At 35.5% G+C, this 22898-nt stretch overlaps 1 protein-coding gene across 1 annotated transcript; it reads left to right on the top strand.

The window, feature by feature from the left end:
* Window positions 1-2539: 2539 nt before the first annotated feature.
* LOC100929146 (arylacetamide deacetylase-like 4) lies at window positions 2540-18332 on the top strand. The gene is made up of 4 exons (XM_003766763.3): window positions 2540-2704; window positions 10131-10359; window positions 16890-16953; window positions 17377-18332. The coding sequence occupies exons 1-4, from the start codon at window positions 2540-2542 to the stop codon at window positions 18149-18151; spliced, it is 1233 nt and encodes a 410-aa protein (XP_003766811.1). The 3' UTR covers window positions 18152-18332.
* The last annotated feature ends 4566 nt before the right edge of the window (window positions 18333-22898 follow it).

Here is a 22898-nt window from a genome sequence, read left to right as displayed (position 1 = left end):
AACTCATTGGTTTCTATTTGTTCAATTCTAATTTTTAAGGAATTATTTTCTTCAGTAAGCTTTTCCACCTCCTTTTCCATTTGGCCAATTCTACTTTTAAAGGAGTTGTTTTGGGGTCAGTTAGATAGTGCAATGGATACAGCACTGATCCCAGATTCAGGAAGACCTGAATTCAAATCTGGCCTCAGACACTTATTAGGCTCGTGACCCTAGGAAAGTCACTTAACCTCAATTGTCTTTTCACTAAAAATTGGTTTCCCTAGTGGAAACTACCTCCCCCCCCCCCCCCCCCCCCCCCCCAACCTTGTCCCCCTCCCGGGGACACCCCCCCCCCCCCCCCCCCCCCCCCCCTTTCTGGCCATTAGGACTGAGATAATTAGGGCTGCAGAGCTCTGACCAGTGGCATTTTAATCTCCAGATGGCTTATTTCAAATGTTTGGATATCTTCTGCCTCAGATTTAGTGTCTTGTAGCTTCTTCCCAACTTATCAGAATTTATAATACTTCCTTACTCCCAACCTATTGGAACTAAATTTATGGTCCTTTCCTGGAACTTCCATCCAGTGCTCCACCCACCCTGCTTTGTCTTTGTTTCCCTGATTGCTAGAGCCCTATAAGAGTCTCTGGAATCCCTTGCTCGTGGTTGGATGCTTTGAGACAAGAGTCCCATCCAGCCTGGTGGGGGTTGGACATGGATCCTGTTTGGCCATGGATCCTGTTTTGCCCCCAGTGTAAACTCTCCACTAATAAAATATTAAAAGCCCTCTTTAATCTCTATCTTGCCTCAGTTTCTCTGGCATTACAAAAAAGAACAAAATACACCTTCCCCAAATTAAAAAAAAAAATGAATTGTTTTCCCCCCCCCCCCCCCCCTTTCCCCCCCCCCCCCCCCCCATTTGGCTAATTTTGCTTTTGAAGGCATTTTTCTCCTCATTGGCTTTTTGTATTTTCTTTACCATTTAGTCTAATCTGTTTTCAAAGTTGCTATTTTCTTCAGTATTTTTTTAAAGGGGGTCTCCTTTAAGTTGTTGACATATTTCTTATGATTTTCTTTCATCACTATCATTTCTTTTCCCATTTTTTCCCTACCTCTTATCTTTTTGGAGCTCTTACATGGCCTGAGACCAATTTATATTTTTCTAGGAAGCTTTAGATATAGAAGCTTTGACTTGATTGTCCATAGAGTGACTAAAATGTCCATGCCCTTTGAACCCGACTCTATTATTGGGCTCATACTCCTGGAAGCCACTGATAAGATGAAAGTCCTCACATATTCCAAAATATTTATAATAGCACCTTTTGTGATATTAAGAAATGGAAGCAAGATACCCATCAACTGGGGAATGACTAAAAAAATTGTATTACATGAATGTAATGGAATGTTTTTGGCTGTAAGAAAGAATGCATAAGAGAATAGAGAAGCATGGGAAAAGCTACATAAACTAATGCAGAATTAAGCAGAGCCTAGAAAACAATATAGGTAGTAACTACACCCTTGTAAAAGGAAAGAATAATGACAAATCAAAAAACTAAAAGTAAATGTAACAAAGTTACAGAATTCAAGCAGGACTTGAAAAAATATGTGAAAACACCCCCAATTTATTCCTTCATGGAGTTGAGGGCCACAGGTGTTACACATTGCACATGTTTTCAAACTTTCTCAATATATTGATTAGTTGTGCTAATTTTATTTTTACTCTCAAAAACAAAGCAAAAACAAAAAACTATCACATGGGATGGCACTCAGGGGGAGGAGAGAAAGGAATATATAGATATTTCAGTAATGTAACAAACAGAAACAAAAGATTGCAAAGATTACATACAATGAGAGGCTGGATTTCATTCTTCTCCAGGGCTCTGGATTGTAATTCTAGATCTCATGATTGGCTCAAGATCTAGAAGAATAGAATTTATAGTCTTCCTTTCTTCCTGTGTACAAAGAGTGATTTGATGTACTCTTTTCTTTGCAATTAAAATTCCCTGACAAACTCTGCCCCAGGAGAGACTGGCCTTCACTTAGGATTCTGATTTCACTTAGTTATCTCTCATTTTTGGAATTCTCTTTCTCCTCATCCATGCCTCCTGACTTCCTACAAATCCCAGACAAAAATCTCAATTTCTGCAAGAAGCCTTCCCTAATCCCTCTTAATTCTGCTGCCTTCCCTGTATTGATGATCTTCAATTTATCCTGTCTCTATCTTAATTGTACTTAGTTATTTATACCTTGTTGCCCTCTTTAGGCAGGGAGTCTTTAAGTTCAAGGGATTCTCTTGTGTCTGTCTTTGTGTCCCCAAACTTAGCACAGAGCCTGGCATTGAGTAATTAATACCTAATGCTTATTGAATTACTCCTTCAGTCAGGTTATTCTAGTCTTATTCATTTAAGGAAAATCTTGAGGACTTGGCAAAGTTTTTGCCCAGAGGGAACCAGAACAAAGGCGGAGAAGCAAGAGTGAGGGAACTTATAAGGGCACCAGATCATGTCAAAAATTTTCCAAAGAGAAGCTCCTTTCCAGTCTCACTCTAAGACAAAGTAGGATAATGACCTTGCTATTCTTCTTCCTCCTGGCAGGGTGCATCTTTAGCCTGGGTTTTGGACTATGGGCAGTCTTTGAACATTTCTTTACTACAGATGTCCCTGCTGCCATTGGCCACACAATGCAACTCCGTATTCTACACTGTGCCTTTCAACTGATGATAAATTTCGTGAGTGTTTGACTCTTTGCCTCTTGGGCCCTTCTTAGGGATTGGTGAATGTGAGTGGAATGGGAGTGGGATTGAGAGAAAGCAGATGCTAAGTGATATAGCAGAGCCCACATTAGAAGGGCCTTCCTGGAGACTGGGGCCTTGGGTAAACAGTGCTCATGCTATTGGCTTTAGAATGCTTTGTGTTCTCTGATGAAGAAGGGTTTCAGGCAGTTAGTTGTATTATTTATTTTTGAATATAGGGAGACTCCCTTCTTACCAATGACCTCCTTGGGGGATATGTCTAACAGTAGAATTTTGGAGTCCAAGGATTTGGGGATTAATTTTTTCTGATAAAATAAGAATTCCATCAATGGTTGGGTATTGCCAAGAATAACCTCCCCATACTCTTCCATTTTGAAGAAGCAGCATCTCACAATATATAGAGTATTGATTGGATTTGAAATAAGAGAAACAGACTTCAAATATTATCTTAGATATTTTCTTGCTATATGTCTCTGGATGTCCCTCAATCTCTCTGAACTTTAGCATCTGTAGCATGAGAATAATAAGGGTGCCAAATGCAAAAAGGCAGAAATAGTAAATGTATCTTTTTCAGATCATGATGCAATAAAAATTACATGTAATAAAGGGCCAGGGAAAAATAAGCCAAAAGTTAATTGGAAACTACATAATCTAATCCTAAAGAGTAAGTGAGTGAAACAACAAATCATAGACACAATCTACAATTTCAACCAAGAGAATGACAATAATGAGATAATATACCAAAATTTATGGGATGCAGCCAAAAGAGTTCTTAGGGAAAGTTTTATATCTCTAAAGGCTTACCTGCATAAAATAGAGAAAGAGATCAATGAATTGGGCATGCAATTTAAAAACCTAGAAAAGGAACAAATTAAAAACTCCCAATTAAATACCAAATTTGAAATTCTGAAAATAAAGGGAGATTAACAAAATTGAAAGTAGGAAAACTGCAGAACTAATAAACAAAACCAAGAGTCAATTTTATGAAAAAACTCAATAAAATAGATAAATTCTTAGTTAATTTGATTGGAAAAAAGGAAAGAAGAAAATCAAATTGCTAGGATCAAAAATTAAGAGGAAATTAGAGCAATAAGCAGGAGCTATTTTGCCCAATTGTATGCCAATAAATTTGATAATCTAAGTGAAATGGATGAATACTTACAAAAATATAAATTGTCCAGGTTAACAGAGGAGAAAATAAAATGTTTAAATACTCTCATTTTAGAAAAAGACATTGAACAAGCTATTCAACAACTCCCTAAGGAAAAAATCTCCAGGGCCAGACAGATTTACAAGTGAATTCTACTTAACTTTTAAAGAACGATTAATTCCAATATTATGAAAACTATTTGAAAAAATAGGAAAAGAAGGCATAATACCAAACTCCCTTTATGACATAGATATGGTGTTGATACTAAAACCAGGTAGGGTCAAAACAGAAAGAAAATTATAGACCAAGTTCCCTAAGGAATATTGATGCAAAAACCTTAAATAAAATATTAATAAAGACATTACAGCAAATTATCTCCAGGATAATATACCATGACCAAGTAGGATTTATAACAGAAATTCAGGGCTGGTTCAATACTAGAAAAACTATTAGCATAATTGACTATATTAATAACCAAACTAACAGAAATTATATGATTATCTCAATAGATGCAGTAAAAGCATTTGACAAAATCCAACACTCATTCCTATTAAAAAGCACTAGAGGGCATAGAATAAATGGAGTTTTTCTTAAAATGATCAGTAGCATCTATTTAAAACCATCATCAAGCATCATATGTAATGGGGACAAACTAGAGACATTCTCAATAAGATCAGGGGTGAAACAAGGTTTCCCACTATGACCATAACTATTCAATATCGTTTTAGAAATATTACCTTTAGCAATGAGAAGAAAAAAAATTAATGTTACCAATTTTATACAATTGTTCTGAGGATTAAATAAAATAATATTTGCTACTCAAATAGTTCTATGACATAAATTATAAAAGTAATGAGGAAAGAATAAGTTATGGCTCTGAATTTCCTATGGACAAGGTTGAGATTTGTATCTGAGCACCTAAACTGTTAATCTCAACTCCTGGGGTTTTGATTTGCTTGTAGACCAAAGGGGTTTTTGTTTTGTTTGATTTTTGGCTGCTTAATCTGCAGGCATATAGTCTTCATTGAGAATTTAATATATTTGGGTTCATTCTATTTTCTTCTCTTATTATCTTAAAGAATTATATGCACTTATAGCATATTTATAAGTAAACTGCTTCAAAATATGGTAGTAATGGGAAGTAAGAGTTATTTTTCAAAGGGTAAGGACAGCAGGAGCCAACAATTTGAGCAAATAAATCCATATAGACTCTCTAATCATAAACAAAAGGGGCAGAGATAGGAGAGAGATCTGGAGTTACCTCAGAATACCCTCTCATGCTGGGTAGAATGTATAACATTGGGATGGAAAGGGACATTAACAGTTGAACTTGATCCTTAGGAAGGCAGGGACAATGGTGAATGAAAGATTGAAAAAGCATTTATTAAACACTTAATATGTACAAAGCATAGTGCTAAACACTCAGGGTATAAGTGGAAAAGATAGCTTCAGTTCTTAAAGAGTTCACATTCTAATCAAGAAGCCATCAGATATGGAAGGTCTCAGCAGCAGTTCATATGGAAAGGTACCCTGGTTCTTGGGGTACAGGGACCAAGTATATAGTAATATGGAATTTCATGTTTAAGTCTTATCAGTGTCTGATGTTGACCCATGTGATAGGACTAAGGATTTTGGTGGAATTACTTTCTTTTCTAAGTCTTTATCTGTAGCTGCAGCACTGGCAATTCTAGTCACTAGGCTGTGTCTCCCTAAGGGCTTCTTCCCAGGATGATGGCTTTGAAGGATGGGCATGAGAATGAAAGTAGGTCCTGTAGTCCAGAAGGTACCATCATTCCCAGAGGTCTTAAATAGAGAGCCATTCTCTGGAACAACTGTAATTTACAGGACAACTTAGCAGTTGCTCTTTGGCTGGCAGTGGTAGTTGTGAGCAAGATAGGGATGAGATAAAGGTGTAAACAGTAAATGATGAAGTTTGGCACCAAATAACAGGGTTTGGTAACAATTCACATGTGAACAATTTACAATGGCTTTCTCTTTGCCAAATGACACATGTATTTTTGAGAAGCGGTTACAGACAAAATGAAGAGGTAAAATAGACACCAGAAGTGGTAAATATGAAATAGATTTGAGGTAGGACTATGCCCTCAACTGGCAGACTAAATCCAAAGAGGAATTTAGCATTCTAAAAGAGTTAGTTAGAGATAAGGAGAAAGATACCATGAGGCATGGGGGAAGGGGTGAGGAAGGATACCATGGGGTAGACCACATGGCAGGCTTACCCAAAATGGATTTAGCAAAGATGGCGTAGGCTATGGATAGATTTTTTTTTTTTTAATTGTACAATTAGCCTGTGAAGGAAATAAAAAATGCAGGTGGGCAAAAATATAGAGATTGGGAATTCAATGAAATGGTTTTTATTCATCTCCCGGAGGTCTTTCGCTGGGCGTAGCTAGTTCAGTTCATTACTGCTCCATTGGAACTGATTTGGTTCATCTCAAACTGAGGATGGCCAGGTCCATCAGAATTGGTCATCATATAGTATTGTTCTCCTATATCATATAGTAATGATCTCCTGGCCCTGCTTGTTTCACTCAGCATCAGTTCATGTAAGTCTCTCCAGGCCTTTCTGAAATCATCCTGTTGGTCATTTCTTACCGAACAATAATATTCCATAATATTCATATACCACAATTTATTCAGCCATTCTCCAATTGATGGGCATCCATTCAGTTTTCAATTTCTGGCCACTACAAAGAGGGCTGCCACAAACATTTGTGCACATACAAGTCCCTTTCCCTTCTTTATGATCTCTTTGGGATATAAGCCCAGTAGTAACACTGCTGGATCAAAGGGTATGCACAGTTTGATAACTTTTTGAGCAAAGTTCCAAATTGCTCTCCAGAATGGTTGGATGTATTCACAATTCCACCAATAATGTATTAGTGTCCCTGTTTTCCCACATCCCCTCCAATATTCCGCGTTATCTTTTCCTGTCATTCTAGCCAGTCTGACAGGTGTGTAGTGGTATCTCAGAGTTGTCTTAATATGCATTTCTCTGATTAATAATGACTTGGAGCATCTATTCATATGGCTAGAAATAATTTCAATTTCTTCATCTGAGAATTGTCTGTTCATATCCTTTGACCATTTATCAATTGGAGAATGGCTTGATTTCTTATAAATTAGAGTCAATTCTCTATATATTTTGGAAATGAGTCCTTTATCAGAACCTTTGACTGCAAAAATATTTTCCCAGTTTATTGCTTCCCTTCTAATCTTGTCTGCATTAGTTTTGTTTGTACAAAAACTTTTCAGTTTGGTATAATCAAAATTTTCTATTTTGTAATCAGTAATGATCTCTAGTTCTTCTTTGGTCATAAATTCCTTCCTCTTCCACAGGTCTGAGAGGTAAACTATCATGGATAGATTTATAGGGGAAATTTAACCCTGGGGGTTTGATATCATACCTTGGCTTTCTGATTGGATACAGCAGGGTGAAGTTACCCAAGACCTCCTCAGTGATGGGCAATTTTCTGCAGAGCTATGAAGGGAGATGGTAGTAATTTGCCTTGCTTGTATGTGTTGCCTCCTTTCTCTCCTTTGTTATAAGGTCTATAGCTACTTCAGGCCCACTTGAGTTCTACCTATTTTTTCCCCCATGCATTTACATATAGTTTGTGATAGAATAATTTATATTTTTCAACATGTTTTATTCCTAAGCATTAATCTCAGTGCCGTTGATGAGGTATCTAAAGTCCATTTTAAGTCTGGTCAAAGGTCTATATGCTTTTCTAATGTTGGTCACTTGAATATTTCTAGGAAAATCATATTGTCATCACTTTGAAAATCAGTTTCTTCTTGGGCCATTCTCATACTCAAGGAAAAGCCTTTCTTCACTTTAAACATTATTTCTAAAGGCCCTTGCAAGACCACAGTGAAAATGATCATAAAGTCCAATTTACACCGGAATCAATAAAATAGAATGGGTGTGTAAAAAGGAAAATACTTCTCACTTGAATTTCCAGATTAAAGTCATACTTCCAATTGCTTAGGACAATGCTAAAACCCTAATAGGTATTTTAAATGGTTTCAGTCTATATGTTAATATATGCTAAATGTTAAATATATTAATATACTATTTTATATTTTTGTCCTTCATTCTCAAAAATTCATTACTCTCTCTTCTGGAGTTATCTGGGTCCAGCTCTGTCCAAAAGAATATAAAATTTGATTGCTTAAATCTGACAAGATATTTTGGGGTTTATGAGCTAGATTGCTTTTTTTTTCCTTAATCTGTAAGATAAGGTTGGACTGCCAGCCTACTAAATCAGATTTAATTGTTCAATGACCCTTTTGTAGGGTTAGGTGACAATTAGGTGGCTATAGATAGTATACCCTTACCTGCTGGTACTCTGCCCAAAGGCATGTAAATGTTTGGAATTTATCTCTAGATTTCTTTCTTAAGGATCAAGTCTTAAATCCAAGTCACTTCTGCTAACAGTGACTGGCCAAAAATAGATTCCAGACTAATCCCCAGTTGGTCATCATTTGGTCCCCTGATTGACTCAGAATGAAAGTAAATAATAATTCTTTCTATTTGCACCAGAAACCTTAAGGTTCTTCCCCTCCCCAGATTGGATTGTTTTTTGTTTTGTGACTAGATAAAAGAGGCAATTCTTTTATCTCAATTCTTATCTACCCTTAATCTTTGGAAGGGTGGTTTCCTCAGTCAAACTGAGACCTCATTAAAGAGTTAGCTTAAAAAGGCCAAGGTTCTCTCCCTACATCTAGAGCCATTTCCAGTCATTCTGATCTCTATTTTAACACTAGACACAGAGGGCTCTGGAGGAGTGAGGAGGCAGGTGATTTTGTACATCCCTCCCCCTCACTTCAGTCCAATTCACTTGCATGTTATAGCATCACCTCCTTGATGTCAGGGTTCTCTCTTTCTTTCTCTCATAATAGTAGTAGTTTTTCTTTTTTCTTTTTTATTTCTCAAAATACATGCAAAGAGAGCTTTCAACACCCACCCCCATGAAACTGTGTTCCAAATCTTTTTCTCTCCCTCCCTAAGTCCCTTAGATAACAAGCAATTTAATATAGGTCAAACATGTGCATTTCCTCCAAACATACCTCCACATTTATCATGCTGCATAAGAAAAATCAGATTAAAAAGTAAAAAAGATGAGAAAGAAAAAAAAAAAAAAACAAGCAAGCAAACAACAACAAAAAAGATGAAAATACCATGTTGCGATCCACATTCAGTGGTCAGAGTTTTCTTTGAGAAGGACAAACAACAACAACAACAACAGGATATCACAATGTAACAAACACTCTAGGCCTGTTTAAAAGCAGAACAAATACAGAAACATTTGTCAGCTGGACTTCACATTCTAAAGCTATGAAATCTCTACTTTTCAAAAATTCTGTAATATTGCAGCTATCAGTAATTAAACATACAAAAAATACAAAAGTTACCTTGAAAGAAACTGTTCTATTTGTAAAACACATATCTAAGAAAAAAAGAGGGAGGGAGATACAGAGACAGAGAGGAAGAGAGAGAGTGTATAATTATAGGTTAAAAGACAAGAGAGAGAAAGTGAAAACGAACAAATTAAAACAAACAAACCTGCCAAGTTTTCTTTACTGAATCTCCAAAGCTAAGGTATACATTTATGAAAGTCTAAAATGAAGAATTTCTCCAGGGGATCCCCACAAATATGAAGGGTATAATTTTATCCTACATGAGGCCTCAAATGTAACCTGTATTAAATCTGAGCATCTTTATCACAACTGTTGTTCAAATGAATAAATCAGGTGCACCAAAGCAAGAGTATATATGTCCATCAGGATTCAAGGGGTACTCCTAAGAGGTTGAGGTGATTTAATTTTGCCATCTAAAGCCCTAAATCAGTTTATTTTCACCAATGTTAACTTCAAGTAATTTAAACAATTATAGTATAACAATTTCAGTAATTAGTTTTTATAATGGAACTTCAATGAAAAAAAATATATAGTAAGATGAGATACACATATATTCCCTTCATTTCTCAGCTACCCCGGTTAATCATTTGGCAAAAGTGTGATATTTTTAAAATAAGATATAGAATGAGGGTGTGTGGATGGATCTGTGAAAAACAGTCACTAAAATTGGAAAAACTGTTTCAAAAATACAAAAAGATACCATTACAGTATCAGAACCAGTAGAATGAACTCATTACAATTTGCCAAAATGATCTACCAATACCTGAAACCTGATTCTTTTAAATGTCTTTCTCTTTCTTCTAATAGGGAAAGATCTGTGAGAAGCTGGGAATTTGCTCAGTGCCAAAATTTGTTCACGTTTTATTGTTTTTTTACTTTTTACTGATACCGATCAAGAAGGATCCAAAAGTTGTAGTAAAAAACTTATGCTTTGGGACAATACCCATGAGAGTATATCAACCAAAGGCAGCATCTACAAGTCTCCGGAAAGGAATTATCTTCTTCCATGGAGGTGGCTTGGTAATTGGGAGTCTGGGTAAGATAAATTTTCCTTTGCTTTTTTAAAAGATCAATTCCACCAAGGTATTGCCCCATTACCCTGTTTATACTGGGGGTAGCGTGATGTTATGGGAAATATTAAATGGTGATTTTCTTCAAGTGATCATATAAAAGGTGGGTGAAAAAAGCTAATGCTTTTTAAAACCCTAAAGAACTCCTAAAACACTTGACTTGATATGTTGATTGCTCTAACCAAACCTTAATGCCTGGCTCCCATAGCTGGAATGCTCTCACTTCTAACCTCTACTTCTTAAATTTCCCTGGCTTCCTTCAAGACTTAGTTAAAAATCTACCATTTGCAGGAGACTTTTCTTGATTTTTCCCTCTACCTCTAGATTCCAACATGATTTGAAATTTGTTGCTGTTGTTCAATTGTCTGATCATATCTGACCCTTTGTGATCCCATGAACTACAGCAAAGCAGGATTTTCTCTTCTGTTATCTCCTGAATTCTGTCATGTTTGTTGCTTCTATGATATTATCTATCCATCTTATGCTGGGCCATTGCCTTCTCCTTTTGACTGCATTCATTCCCAACATCAGAGCCTTTTCTAATGTGTCCCATCTTCTCATTATATAGCCAAAGTAGTTAGGCTTCAGCTTTAGTATTTGACCTTTCAGTGATAGTCTGATGGCAGAGGATAAGATGAATAGAAAGTGTCATGAAAACAATGACTATGAACTTGAACAGACTTCAAGAGGATAGAAAAGCCTGGTGAGCTACAGGTTAGGAAGAGTTGGTCAACACAATAACAATCAAAAAACATCAGGCAAAATGTTTCCACAATCATAACAGAATTTTCACCTTTTTATTGTTATTTATTTGCTTTTTTTTCTTTCTCATTTCTTTCTTTTTTTGATCTGATTTTTCTTGTGCAACAAGATAAATGTGGAAATATGTATAGAAGAATTACATATGTTTAATGTATATTGGATTACTTGGTATCTAGGGAAAGGACATGGGGGAAGAGAAGGAGAAAAATTTGAAATACAAGGTTTTGCAAGAGTGAATATTGAAAACTATCTTTGCATGTATTTTGAAAATAAAAAACTATAGTTTAAAAAACAAAAAACAAAATCCAAAAAAACATTTCCACATTAGCCAAGTTGCAAAAGAAAACAGGCCAAAAACCAAAACCAAACCCAAAACAAAAAAAAACAAATAAATAATTCCAAGCACTAAGAATAATAAAGTTTTTTAAAAATATCATTCAATCTGCATCCAGACTCCAGGAGTTCTTTCTCTGGAAGCAAATTTATCATTATCCAATATTGTTATTTCTGTGTACAGTATTCTGATTGGATTCATTTCACTTTATATTAGTTCATGTAACTCCAGGTTTGTCTGAAGATATCCTTCTTGTCAATTTTTTATAGCACAACAGTATTCTATCCCAATAATATACCACAATGTGTTCAGTCATTTTGCAATTGATAGGCCTCCTTTCAATTATCTTTTTCTCAGACTGTCACTAATCCTTCAGGGAAATAAAAATCTAAACTAAGGACTACCCACAGAATTTGTGCAGGTGCCATAGAGAAAAATTCTGTTTTTATCGTTCTATAAAAAACTATCAGCAGGATGATTTCAGAGAGGTCTAGAGAGACTTATATGAACTGATGCTGAGTGAAGTGAATAGAACCAGGAGAACACTGTACACGGCAACAGCAAGATTATACGATGATCAATTCTGATGGACGTGGCTCTTTTCAACAATGAGGTGATTCAGGCCAGTCTCAATGGTCATGCAATGAAGAGAGCCATCTGCATCCAGAGAGAAGACTGTTGGAACTAAGTGTGGATCACAAAATAGTATTTTTATCTTTTTTGTTATTTGCTTGCATTTTGTTTTCTTTCTCATTTTTTCCCTTTTTGATCTAATTTTTCTTGTGCAGCATGATAATTGTAAAAAAAAAAAAAAAAGATAGAAGAACTACACATTTAACATATATTGGATTACTTGCCATATGGGGAGGCAGTAGGGGAAAGGGAAGGAGAAAAAAATTTGGAACACTAAGTTTTGCAAGGGTGAATGTTGAAAACTATCTATGCATGTGTGTTGAAGATGAAAAGCTTTAATTTAAAAAAGAGAAAAATTCTGTTTTCTCCTCCTTATCCAAAGATCACTTCAAAGCTACTGTAGGCCCCTTCAGAGTAGAAGTTCTTTACTTAAGAACAATGACTAGTGAGTAAAAGGTATCCCCCTTTCTGTTTCCTCCTCCCCTCCCCTCACAGGATAAGCAGATATGAATGGTCTGTGATTTTGTTTATAGATATTACAATATTTTATTGCATAAACTCATCCCTCTTTCAAATTTTCCCTTTTACTATGGAAAGTGTCATCATCTTTCCAGACATCCAAATTTTAACAACTTCATCTTTGACTTATGTTCGTCCTCTCCCTACCTCCCCCACCATCCAATCCAATCAGTTGCCAAATCTTGGATTCTACTTTCACATCTCTTAGACCTTCTCTCTACTGACCCAGCCACTATTCTATTTTAGATTTGAATGAAATGTAGTTTGGACTATGTCATTCTCCTGCTCAATATTTATCTTCCTTCCTTCCTTCCTTCCTTCCTTCCTTCCTTCCTTCCTTCCTTCCTTCCTTCCTTCCATCCATTCTTCCTTCCATCCTTCTTTCCTCCCTTCTTTTTTTTCTTTCTTTCTATTTTTCTATTTATCTTTGCCTGAGACTCATGGGATTAGAAAAGTCCTTAAGTATCAACTGTACTAATCTTCTCATTTTAAAATTTACAGCATTCTAATAAGATTTAGAGGTGGAAAGGACCTTAGAGATAATCTAATTCATTCCAATATTTTATAGAAGGGGGTCTCTGAAAGTCCCTTCCTATAAATTTGTAATCATTAATTTCTCCCATTTATACCTTCTACATTTTCTGAAAACCACTTTCCTCCATGGAAACCAAAGCGAAAGTAACTAGACAGTATTAGCAGTCTTAGCTATTTACCCAAGGCAAGTAATAATTTGAGAGATTAGCATTTCCAAAAGGGCAAAAATATACTAGCTTTGAGATCTGAGAACAAAAGACTAATAGAAGGATTCTGGAAATATGGTAGAATAGGTCAGAAAACTCCAAACTCTACAGATATCCCCCACAAACAAGACAAAATAGAACCTAAGGGTGAATGTAGAGCAGGGAAAAATAAACAAGAATTGGGTTGGAACAATGTTTTTCCTGGTACAACTGGAGAAGATCTGAAGAAAACTGCCAGGTTGAAGGCTTGGCTCATGGAATATGTAAATGTATCCAGGCTAACTCCTCTGAAAGAGGAAGTGGTGAGTACTGGAACTAGCTGGACTGGGAGATCATTTTGGACCCAGCCATAGGAATTTTCATTTCCTGGACAGTGTAAGGAGATGGGTGCCTGAATTGGGGAAAATTGAGGCAACCTCTGCTGATAAGGGACATAAGATCCAGTTGTACTGGCTAGACATAGGCCACAAAGGAATCAGCACACATCCAGTAAGTGCAGTCATGGGACATGGACTAGGCTGGCAAGAGAGCAAAATTCTTGGTTTCAATTCTAAGCTAGAGGGGAGAAGTTAAGGAGAACCTGAGGCCAGAGGCAACACCCTCCACATTCCAAAACTACATATAATTACACTAACAAGCTCCTAATTTTAAAAAAATGAGCAAGCAAAAGAAAAAGAACCTAAGTATATAAAGTTAACTATCGAAATAGAGAAGGCCAAAGTGCATTTTCAGAGGATATTGAAGCAAAAAAAGCCTTTCCTACCCCAAAGATTAACATTAAATGCTTACCTGCCCTAACAGAATTCATAGAGGAATTCAAAAAAGACATTAAAAATTAAAGGAGAGAGACTGAGGAAAAACTAAAAAAAAAAAAAAAAAAAATCCAAGAAAAACAAGAAGATAACGAATAGAAAGTCAAGCAACTAGAAAAGGAGGTCCAAAATCTTAAGGAAGACTCCTAAAAAACTAGTATTGGGCAAAAAGAAGTCAACAAGATTAGAAGAGATAAAGAAATAATAAAACAAAATATAAAGAATGAAAAATAGAAGAGAATGGAAAACATCTCACAAGAAAAACAACTGATCTAGAGAACAGATCAAGGGAAAAAAAAGAACAATTGGTCTACCTGAAAGTTATGATTTTTAAAAAAAGAATCTTGACACAACAATACAAGAAATAATTAAAGAAAATTGTCCTGAAATATGAGAACAAGAGGGTATAGTGTAAATAGAAAAAAATTGCTGATCACCATCTGAAAGACATCCTATAAGGAAAACCTACAGGAAAATCATAATCAAATTCTGAGACCTCCAGTCATGGAGAAAATGTTACAAGCAACAAGAAAAAAAAAAATTAATATGGTGGAGCCCCAATTAGACTCACATAAGATCTAGCAGTAGTGACATAAAACGACCACAAGTCTTACAACACTATGTATGGGGTTACAACTGAAAATATCATACACAGCAAAGTTAAAACATAATTTTTAATTTTAAAAAACAGATATTCAAATAATTGCTAGGCTTTCAGAATTTTGTTTCAAAAAGTCCTGAACTTTATAGAAAATTTGACGCATAAGAGAAATATATGGTAAATGCCAAAGACTAATAGTTAAGTGATTCAATAAGGACAAACTCTCTGTTTTATATATGGAAATATAAATCACATGTCTAAGATTGTCATTACCAATGGGGTAGAGCTAAGTATGATGTGATTCTAAAAAAGCAATTCAGTACAGGAAAAAGTAAAAAGAATAATTATCTTATACATATGAGATATGAAAGGAAGAATTGAGAGAAGAATTAAATGAAGAGCTGGTAGTTCTAGAATGCTACACTCATCAGGAATGGGTTAAAGAGGAAATGCATATACAAATAACAAAAGTGTATGAAAGTCTTCTAAATTCAGAAAAAAACAAAGAGGATAAAGGATTAGGGAAGGGAGAGAGGATAAGGGACGGGATTTTAGAAGGAACCCTACTCTTCAGATCAGGGTTAAAGAGAGAACAACATATACATTTAGAAGGGAATAAAAATCTTTCATATGTATAAAGAAATAAGAGCATGAGGGAATAGGATGGGGGGGGGTATAAAAGAGTATATATAGATTAACAGGAATGGGATAAAGAAGGATAGGGGGAGGATGGGAGAGTTTAAGGAAGGAATCCTTAAAGGGATGGATAGGATAAGTAATAGAAGGGCAAAATAATTGGTAGAGGTAAAGGAGAAGAGTCAGGAATTATAGGAAATAAGACAGATATACAAACATAAAGATCAGAAGTAAAATTTATTCTAAAAATAGCACGGGTAGTAATCATGATCTCAAAATTAAAGCTAAAGTAGATTTAATCAAAAGGAAAAACTGGGAAACCATTATATTTCAATCATATGAATCAGTATTATTTTAGATCATTGAAAATAACTAGATTGTAGAAGATTGGAATATTGCTGTGATGCAGAAAATGAGGAATTGGTAGATTTAGAAAAATATGGAAAGACTTGGACTTATGAAGGAAGATGTTATCCACTTTCAGAGAAAGAGAGAAAAAACAAATACATTATGGTCTTACAGAGGCATATGAATGTATATATGTATATACATGTATGATTATAGATATTTATATGTATATGTGTGCCTGTACATGTAGGTATATATATGTATGTGTTTATAGCCTTCGTGGAGATAATAGGTGAGGAAGGGGAAAAAAGAAAACATAGTAAAAAGTACACAGTGGAGAATAAACAAAATCCTACAAGGAAGCAAAGAAAATATGGATACCTCTGAACACAATGTTTCATATTGACTTTCTTGAAATGAAATTTATTGCTTTACATTATATCTATATCACATATAACAATGTTTTTTTTCTTTTTCTATTTTCTATTTAATTTTAAAATAAATAAAAAAGTTAAGAAAAAAGAAATATACACACACAAAAAGGAACTAATAGCAGTAACAAGTAAGTTCTTTCATGTTCCTGTTCTCCTTACCTTATTTTTATGTAAAGTAATTTAGGCAGTGACCTTAGTCATGTGCTGGCATGATCGATCTTCTGAGTATGATGAAGAAACCATAATCTTCCCTTTAAGGCCTTAAAACCTGAAGTTTCCACACCAACTAGTGAAAAAGAGAAAAACTTAGTTAAATCAATGAATAGATTTTCTTTTTCACAAAGACCACACAACCAGTCAACTTTTTAAAAAATCAGTTGCCTAAAACTGATTATGTTTTATCTGGATATTCTGGGAGCATGTAAGCATAGCCAGCCAGGAAATATCATTTTAAAGAAGCATGACAGATGAAGAGGGATAAAATTATCAACAGAGAGATTATGCAACAAAATGAAACAAATTTATGAGATTGAGTTAAATATGTTACAAATGATGTACATATCATTTTGTATCTGCTCTATACCTAGGGTTGCAGAATGAAAAGTGTGAGAGAAACAACAGTGGGTAGGAGAGAAAAACTAACTCCAGACTATTAATGAAAATTCCTTATCTTCTAGATGACTACAATAGTCTGTGCTGCTACTTGTCCAGAGAAACTGACTCAGTGGTTCTGTCAATTGGGTAAGTAAGGGAAAAAGTGAGGAAGAAGGGAAGAAGTAGTCAGGTTGATAGGTTGTTTAGGAAATGGAGGAAGAAGAGAGGAGAACCTGAGAGTAATCAAAAAGGGAGAATCTCTTTTTCTAGATTAAGGGTTCTTAAAAAAATGATAACTATATTTCATAATTATTAATTTCATTTGTAATTCAATGTATTTTACTTTATGAATTAAAAAAAAAAATTCCCCATTCAAGTTCTATCCACAGAGCTCTGTGGAACCAGGTAAGAGACTCTGAATTGGATGCTCTCTGAGGTACATTCAGCTCTCGTATCCCATAATTCCTATGCAGAAGTAGAACATTTAAGGGGGCCATCAGAACATGAATTATACTGATTTCTTGACCCCTTTGTGTCAATCATAAGACATGTTTTTTCATGCCTCCTTAGTTACCATTTGGCTCCAGAGCACAGGCACCCTTCTGTATTGAATGACTGCATGGCTGCTTTCATCCACTTTCTGAGAACTCTGGAAACCTATGGCGTTGATCCTTTTCATATCATCCTGTGTGGAGACAGTTCTGGAGGGACAGTCACGGCTACTATTTGCCAAACCGTTGTGACCCAACCAGATCTCCCCAAGATACGAGCACAGATTATGATCTACCCCTATCTCCAGGGATTTAATTTCCAGCTACCTTCACATCAGCAGTACAAAAATGTTTTATTCCTCACCCGGGATCTTGCCATTTTCTGCATATTCCAATATTTTGATATCCCCTTATCTTGGAAAACTGCTATTCTGAATGGTGCCCATCTGTCCCCTGAGATGCGGAAGAAGTGTGAGGAAATGATAAATGCGGACAACATTCCAAAGAGGTTTAAAGAGAGAGGGTACCAGCCCATGTCACCTAGCCCTTTTAATGAAGAAGTTTACATGGAAAGCAAACAGCTGTTAAGCACAATCAGTTCACCCCTAACTGCTGACGATGACATCATTGCCCAACTCCCCCAAACCCTGCTTGTGAGCTGTGAGTTTGATATCTTATGGGATGATACCCTGCTGTACAAGAAGAGGCTGGAGGATCAGGGGGTGCCCGTGAACTGGCACCACATTGAAGATGGTTTTCATGGAGTACTTCTCACCTTTGACAAAAAGTACTTTTGTTTCCCCTACTCCTTAAAAATTCTGAATATTATTGTCCATTTTATAAAGAACCTGTGAATCCCACTCCAGGGATTTTTAAGAAAGACTGGCAAGTATGGACTCTATCTAAAGTTAGGTTCACTGTTGGGTTTCATTTTATTGATTTAGGAGATAGGGCAAGTTCTACGGCTGACAGGGAAGAGATTGGGAATTTAGTCCTGGGTTAGACACAAGAGATTCATGGAAGAGTGAAGAAAGACTGAAGAAGTGCTTGTCCATAGACATGGCAGTGGGAAGACTAGGTTGGAAATCCTCATCATCTTTTTTAAGTCTGTATTGGCATGTGCCTAAGATTAAATCAGCCCAGAAAAAGGCATGGATAGTGCCAGGGTGATGAATCTCTGGGTGCCTCTGGTAGCCTAGGAAAGTTCCACAGGCTGTTTGTGACTTTTAGTGGCTTCTTTGTGCCCAAATGGGGAACTGAAAAGATGAAGCTCTTGGTCAGTGGGGACAATTTTATTCTTTGTATTTGTATCCTCAGGGTCTAGAGAAGTGGCCCAGGGTCAGAAAAGCCAGAATTTAAGTCCTGCCTCTGACACATACTCCTTATAGGACCCTGGGCAAATCACTGAATCAGTGTGCAAGGCAATTTTTTTTCTTTTTTTTTTTTTTGGCTAAGTGACTTGTCTAGGGTTACATAGCTATTAAGTGTCTGAGGCCAGATTTGAAGTCAGTTCCTCCTGATTCCCGGATCAGGGCTTTATCTAATGTACCACCCAAATGCTCCCCTCTAGGCAACTTCCTAAGTCTTTAAATGATAAAGGTTAGGAAATACTCACAGGGAACTTCTAACACCAGTAAAATTCTCAGTCCAATCTTTACCCTTATACATAAACATATGTGTATCCATACATATGCATACAGAAACATGGATATATAAATTAGATAGATTGCTAGATTGATACATATATAAGTACATGATTCTAGAGTAATTTTATTAAGATATTTTAATGGCTTTCACAACTAGCAAAGGTACCATATAAAGATTTGAAGCTTCAAATGAAAGAATTGTCTGTCCTAATTTATAATATTCTTGTTTCAGTCCCATAAACCAAGTATGCAATAATTTTTGCTGAAATTCAGCTAATAAGTTTTCATCTTCCCCCACACTGATTATTTATATCTGCAAACTAATCAGAAGATTAAATTTTCAACAAATGGGTTTAAAATTCCCCTAAAAATCTCTATTTGGAAGATTTTTTAAAAATGAATTGGGAAAAACAATTCCCCAGTTTTTAAAAGTGTGTACATTTTTTTATGAGTGTTACATAATCTTCAGCAAAAAAAAATCACATAATGACAAAAAAGTATTTCCAAAAAAACATTTTCTGACTAATATGGAAATATGTTTTGCATATAACCTATATAAAATTGCTTACTATCTCAGGGAGGGGAAAGTAAAGAGAGGGAGGGAGAGAATTTGGAAGTCAACATTTTAAAATATGAATGATAAAAATTGTTTATACATAAAATTAGGAAAATATTATGAGGAAAACTAAAAAGACATTTACATATCCATACATTTACTAAAAAATCAGTTGCTTTTTTATTCATTATTAAAATGTGATTAATTTTTTTTTTTTTTTTTTTTTTTTTTGCTGAGGCAATTGGGGTAAAGTGACTTGCCCAGGGTCACACAGCTAGAAAGTATTAAATGTCTGAGGTCAGATTTGAACTCAGGTCCTCCTGACTTCAGGGCTGGTGCTCTATCCACTGCACCAACTAACTGCTTTAAAATGTGACTTCTATCTGACATCCAAGAAACATAGGAAGCCAATAGAAATATGTGCTTCAACAGTTCCTAAGGAAGAACTGCAAGCTATTAATCACCATATGAAAGGCTGCTCCAAATCATTAATAACAAGGAAAATGTGAATCAAAACAACTTTAATGCGTCAAATTACAACCAACAAATGGGAAAGAATAACAGACGATGGTAATAGTCAATGTTGGAGGGGCACATAATACATACATATTGATAAAGCTGTGAATTGATCTAATTAGGCTGAAAATAATCAGGAATTTTATTCAACATAACTAAACTGTCCACATTCTTTGATCCAGATATTCTATTGTCATTCTCTCATAAACATTTATTAAGTTCTTACTTTATTATGTGCCAGGCATTGTAATGACTAAAAAGGTTTGAGAGAGACATAATTTTGGGATAATTAAAATGTTTTATTAATAATGCCAGCATTTAAACAAAAGGATGGTCATTTGGCCTATAAGAAGTTAATTATTTCTTTCTTGTATTTAATTATTGTATTAGGACCAAGGTTTTCCCCCTTTTTTATGTCCTTATCTAGAAACCAGAAAACTCTTAAAAGATTTATCGAGGTTAAGATCTAATCAGACAGTAAAAGAAATTCTAAGTTGGGGCTTGTGAAATGACCAGGAATACTCATTGTGTTGCTCAAACAAGTCTGAGGAAAGGTTTACTTCCCTATCATCAAAACAGGTGATGGTAAATTAATGTTTCTGACCAGTATTTGAGTAATCTAAGTCACATTCCTCAAGATCTTCATTTTTATACAGCCCACACCTCCCATTGTGTTAATCAATTCAAATTGATTGCTATCCCTCAGGAAGGCCTATTCTTCAAAGGGCACATAAAATTTGACTTCACTGCCATTAGGAGTCTTTGGTCTAAGTAAGCAGCTCAAATTACTTTGCTTTTATTAATTAGTTTTAATTCCTATTTATAAAATGATTAAATTGCCCAGAATATCTGTTGACCATTTTTAATTGTCACAGGCCATCTCTCAGACTTTAAAGATTATTATGGCAGCAAGCTGCCAGGGATGTGCTGGAAAGTACTGCTGAATAGCTCCTCTGTATTTTTAAATTCTTTGTTATAAAGAGATGACTTATGGGTGGAAGAATGTAACTTCTAATAAATAAAAACTTTGTGGTGAATATTTGATTTTTTCTAGTACTTAAGTATAAAACCATACAATTTTCCTCCTACCTCTCTGAAAGCCCCTTCTCTGTCTCCTTTGCTAGATATTTTTCTAGAATATTCCCTCTAACTGTAGATGTCCCTCAGAGTTTGGTACTGGGTTCCCTTATTTTCTTCTATACTACCTTCACTCGGGACCTCATCAATTTCTGTGGATTTAATTGTCATCTCTACACTGGTGATTCTCAAATCCACCTTTCCTGCCCCAAAGCCTCTGGTGACCTTTCATGTGACATCGAACTGCTCTTCAGATTTCTCAAACTGGATTTTCAGTACACATCTTAAACTCAATGAATCTAAAATGGAACTCATTATCTTTCCCCTTGAACCTTCCCTACCTTCTATCTTCCCTATTACTTAGAGGACAACTCCATCCTCCTAGTTCCTTTAAGCTTGCAATCTGGGAGTCATCCTGAATTCCTCACTCTCTCTCCCTCTCCATATCTAAGTTGTCGTCAAGGTCTATTGATTTCAGCTTTGCAACATCTCATTTATTTATTTTTAAAAATTTTTTTTGATTGTTCTTTCTTTTTTTTTTTTCATAATTATAACTTTTTATTCGCAGAACCCATGCCTGGGTAATTTTTTACAACATTATCCCTTGCACTCACTTCTGTTCCAACTTTTTCCCTCCCTCCCTCCACCTCCTCCCCAAGAAGGCAAGTAGTCCTATACATGTTAAATATGACACAGTATATCCTAGATACAATATATGTGTGCAGAACTGAACAATTCTCTTGTGCAACATCTCATTAAAAAAATTAATAGTATCTTTTCCAAATACATGTAAAGATAGTTTTCAACTTTCACCTTTGCAAAACCTTGTGTTCAAAAATTTTTCTTCTTTTCCCCCTAAGACAGCAAACAATCCAATATAGGTTAAACATGTGCAATTCTTCTAAACATATTTCCATATTTGTCATGCTTTGCAAAAAAAAAATCAGATAAAAAGGGGAAAAAACACAAGAAATTTAAAAAAAACAAGCAAACAACAACAAAAGGTGAAAATATGCTTTGATCCATATTCAGGCTCCATAGTTCTCTCTCTGGATGTGAATGACATTTTCCATCCCAAGTCTGAGGAAATACCTTGAATTACCACATTGTTTAAAAGAGCTAAGTCCATCACAGAACAATGTCTCTTGAATACCCCTCTTTTTCTCCTCTGACATTGTCCCAACTCTCGTCAGGCCCTCATACCTCAAGCCTTGATTACTGCTGTGATCAGAAAGACCCCTTGAAATTCAGCAAGATAGGGGAGTAAGCAGAGGACAAGCTGCTGCTGTCTTCTGCTTCTCTAGCTGCAAGTTAAGTCAGAAGTAGTGTTACAACCATCAATCTTTTTTAAAATTTTAGTTTTTAAAAATTTCAACATTTTATTCTGTAGTAAGGAATTTAAATCTTTTTTTTAATTAAAGATTTTTATTTACAAAACAAATGCATGTACAATTTTTCAACCGTGATCCTTGCAAAGCCTTCTGTTCCAAATTATCCCCTCCTTCTCCCTCCCCCCTCCCCTAGAAGGCAGATAGTCCAATACATGTTAAATAATGTTAAAATATATGTTAAATCCACTATAGATATACATATTTATACAGTTATCTTACTGCACAAGAAAAATTGGACCAAGAAGGGGAAAAAAAACTGGGAAAGCAAAATGCAAGCAAACAACAATAGAAAGACTGAGAATGCTATGTTGTGCTTCACAGTCAGCTCCCACGGTCCTCTCTTTGGGTGTAGATGACTCTCTTCATCACTGAACAACTGAAATTGGTTTGAATCATCTCATTGTTGAAGAGAGTC

Source organism: Sarcophilus harrisii, chromosome 3 (genome assembly GCF_902635505.1).
Source record: "Sarcophilus harrisii chromosome 3, mSarHar1.11, whole genome shotgun sequence".
Lineage (NCBI taxonomy): Eukaryota > Metazoa > Chordata > Mammalia > Dasyuromorphia > Dasyuridae > Sarcophilus > Sarcophilus harrisii.
This window is presented reverse-complemented; position numbering and strand designations above follow the sequence as displayed.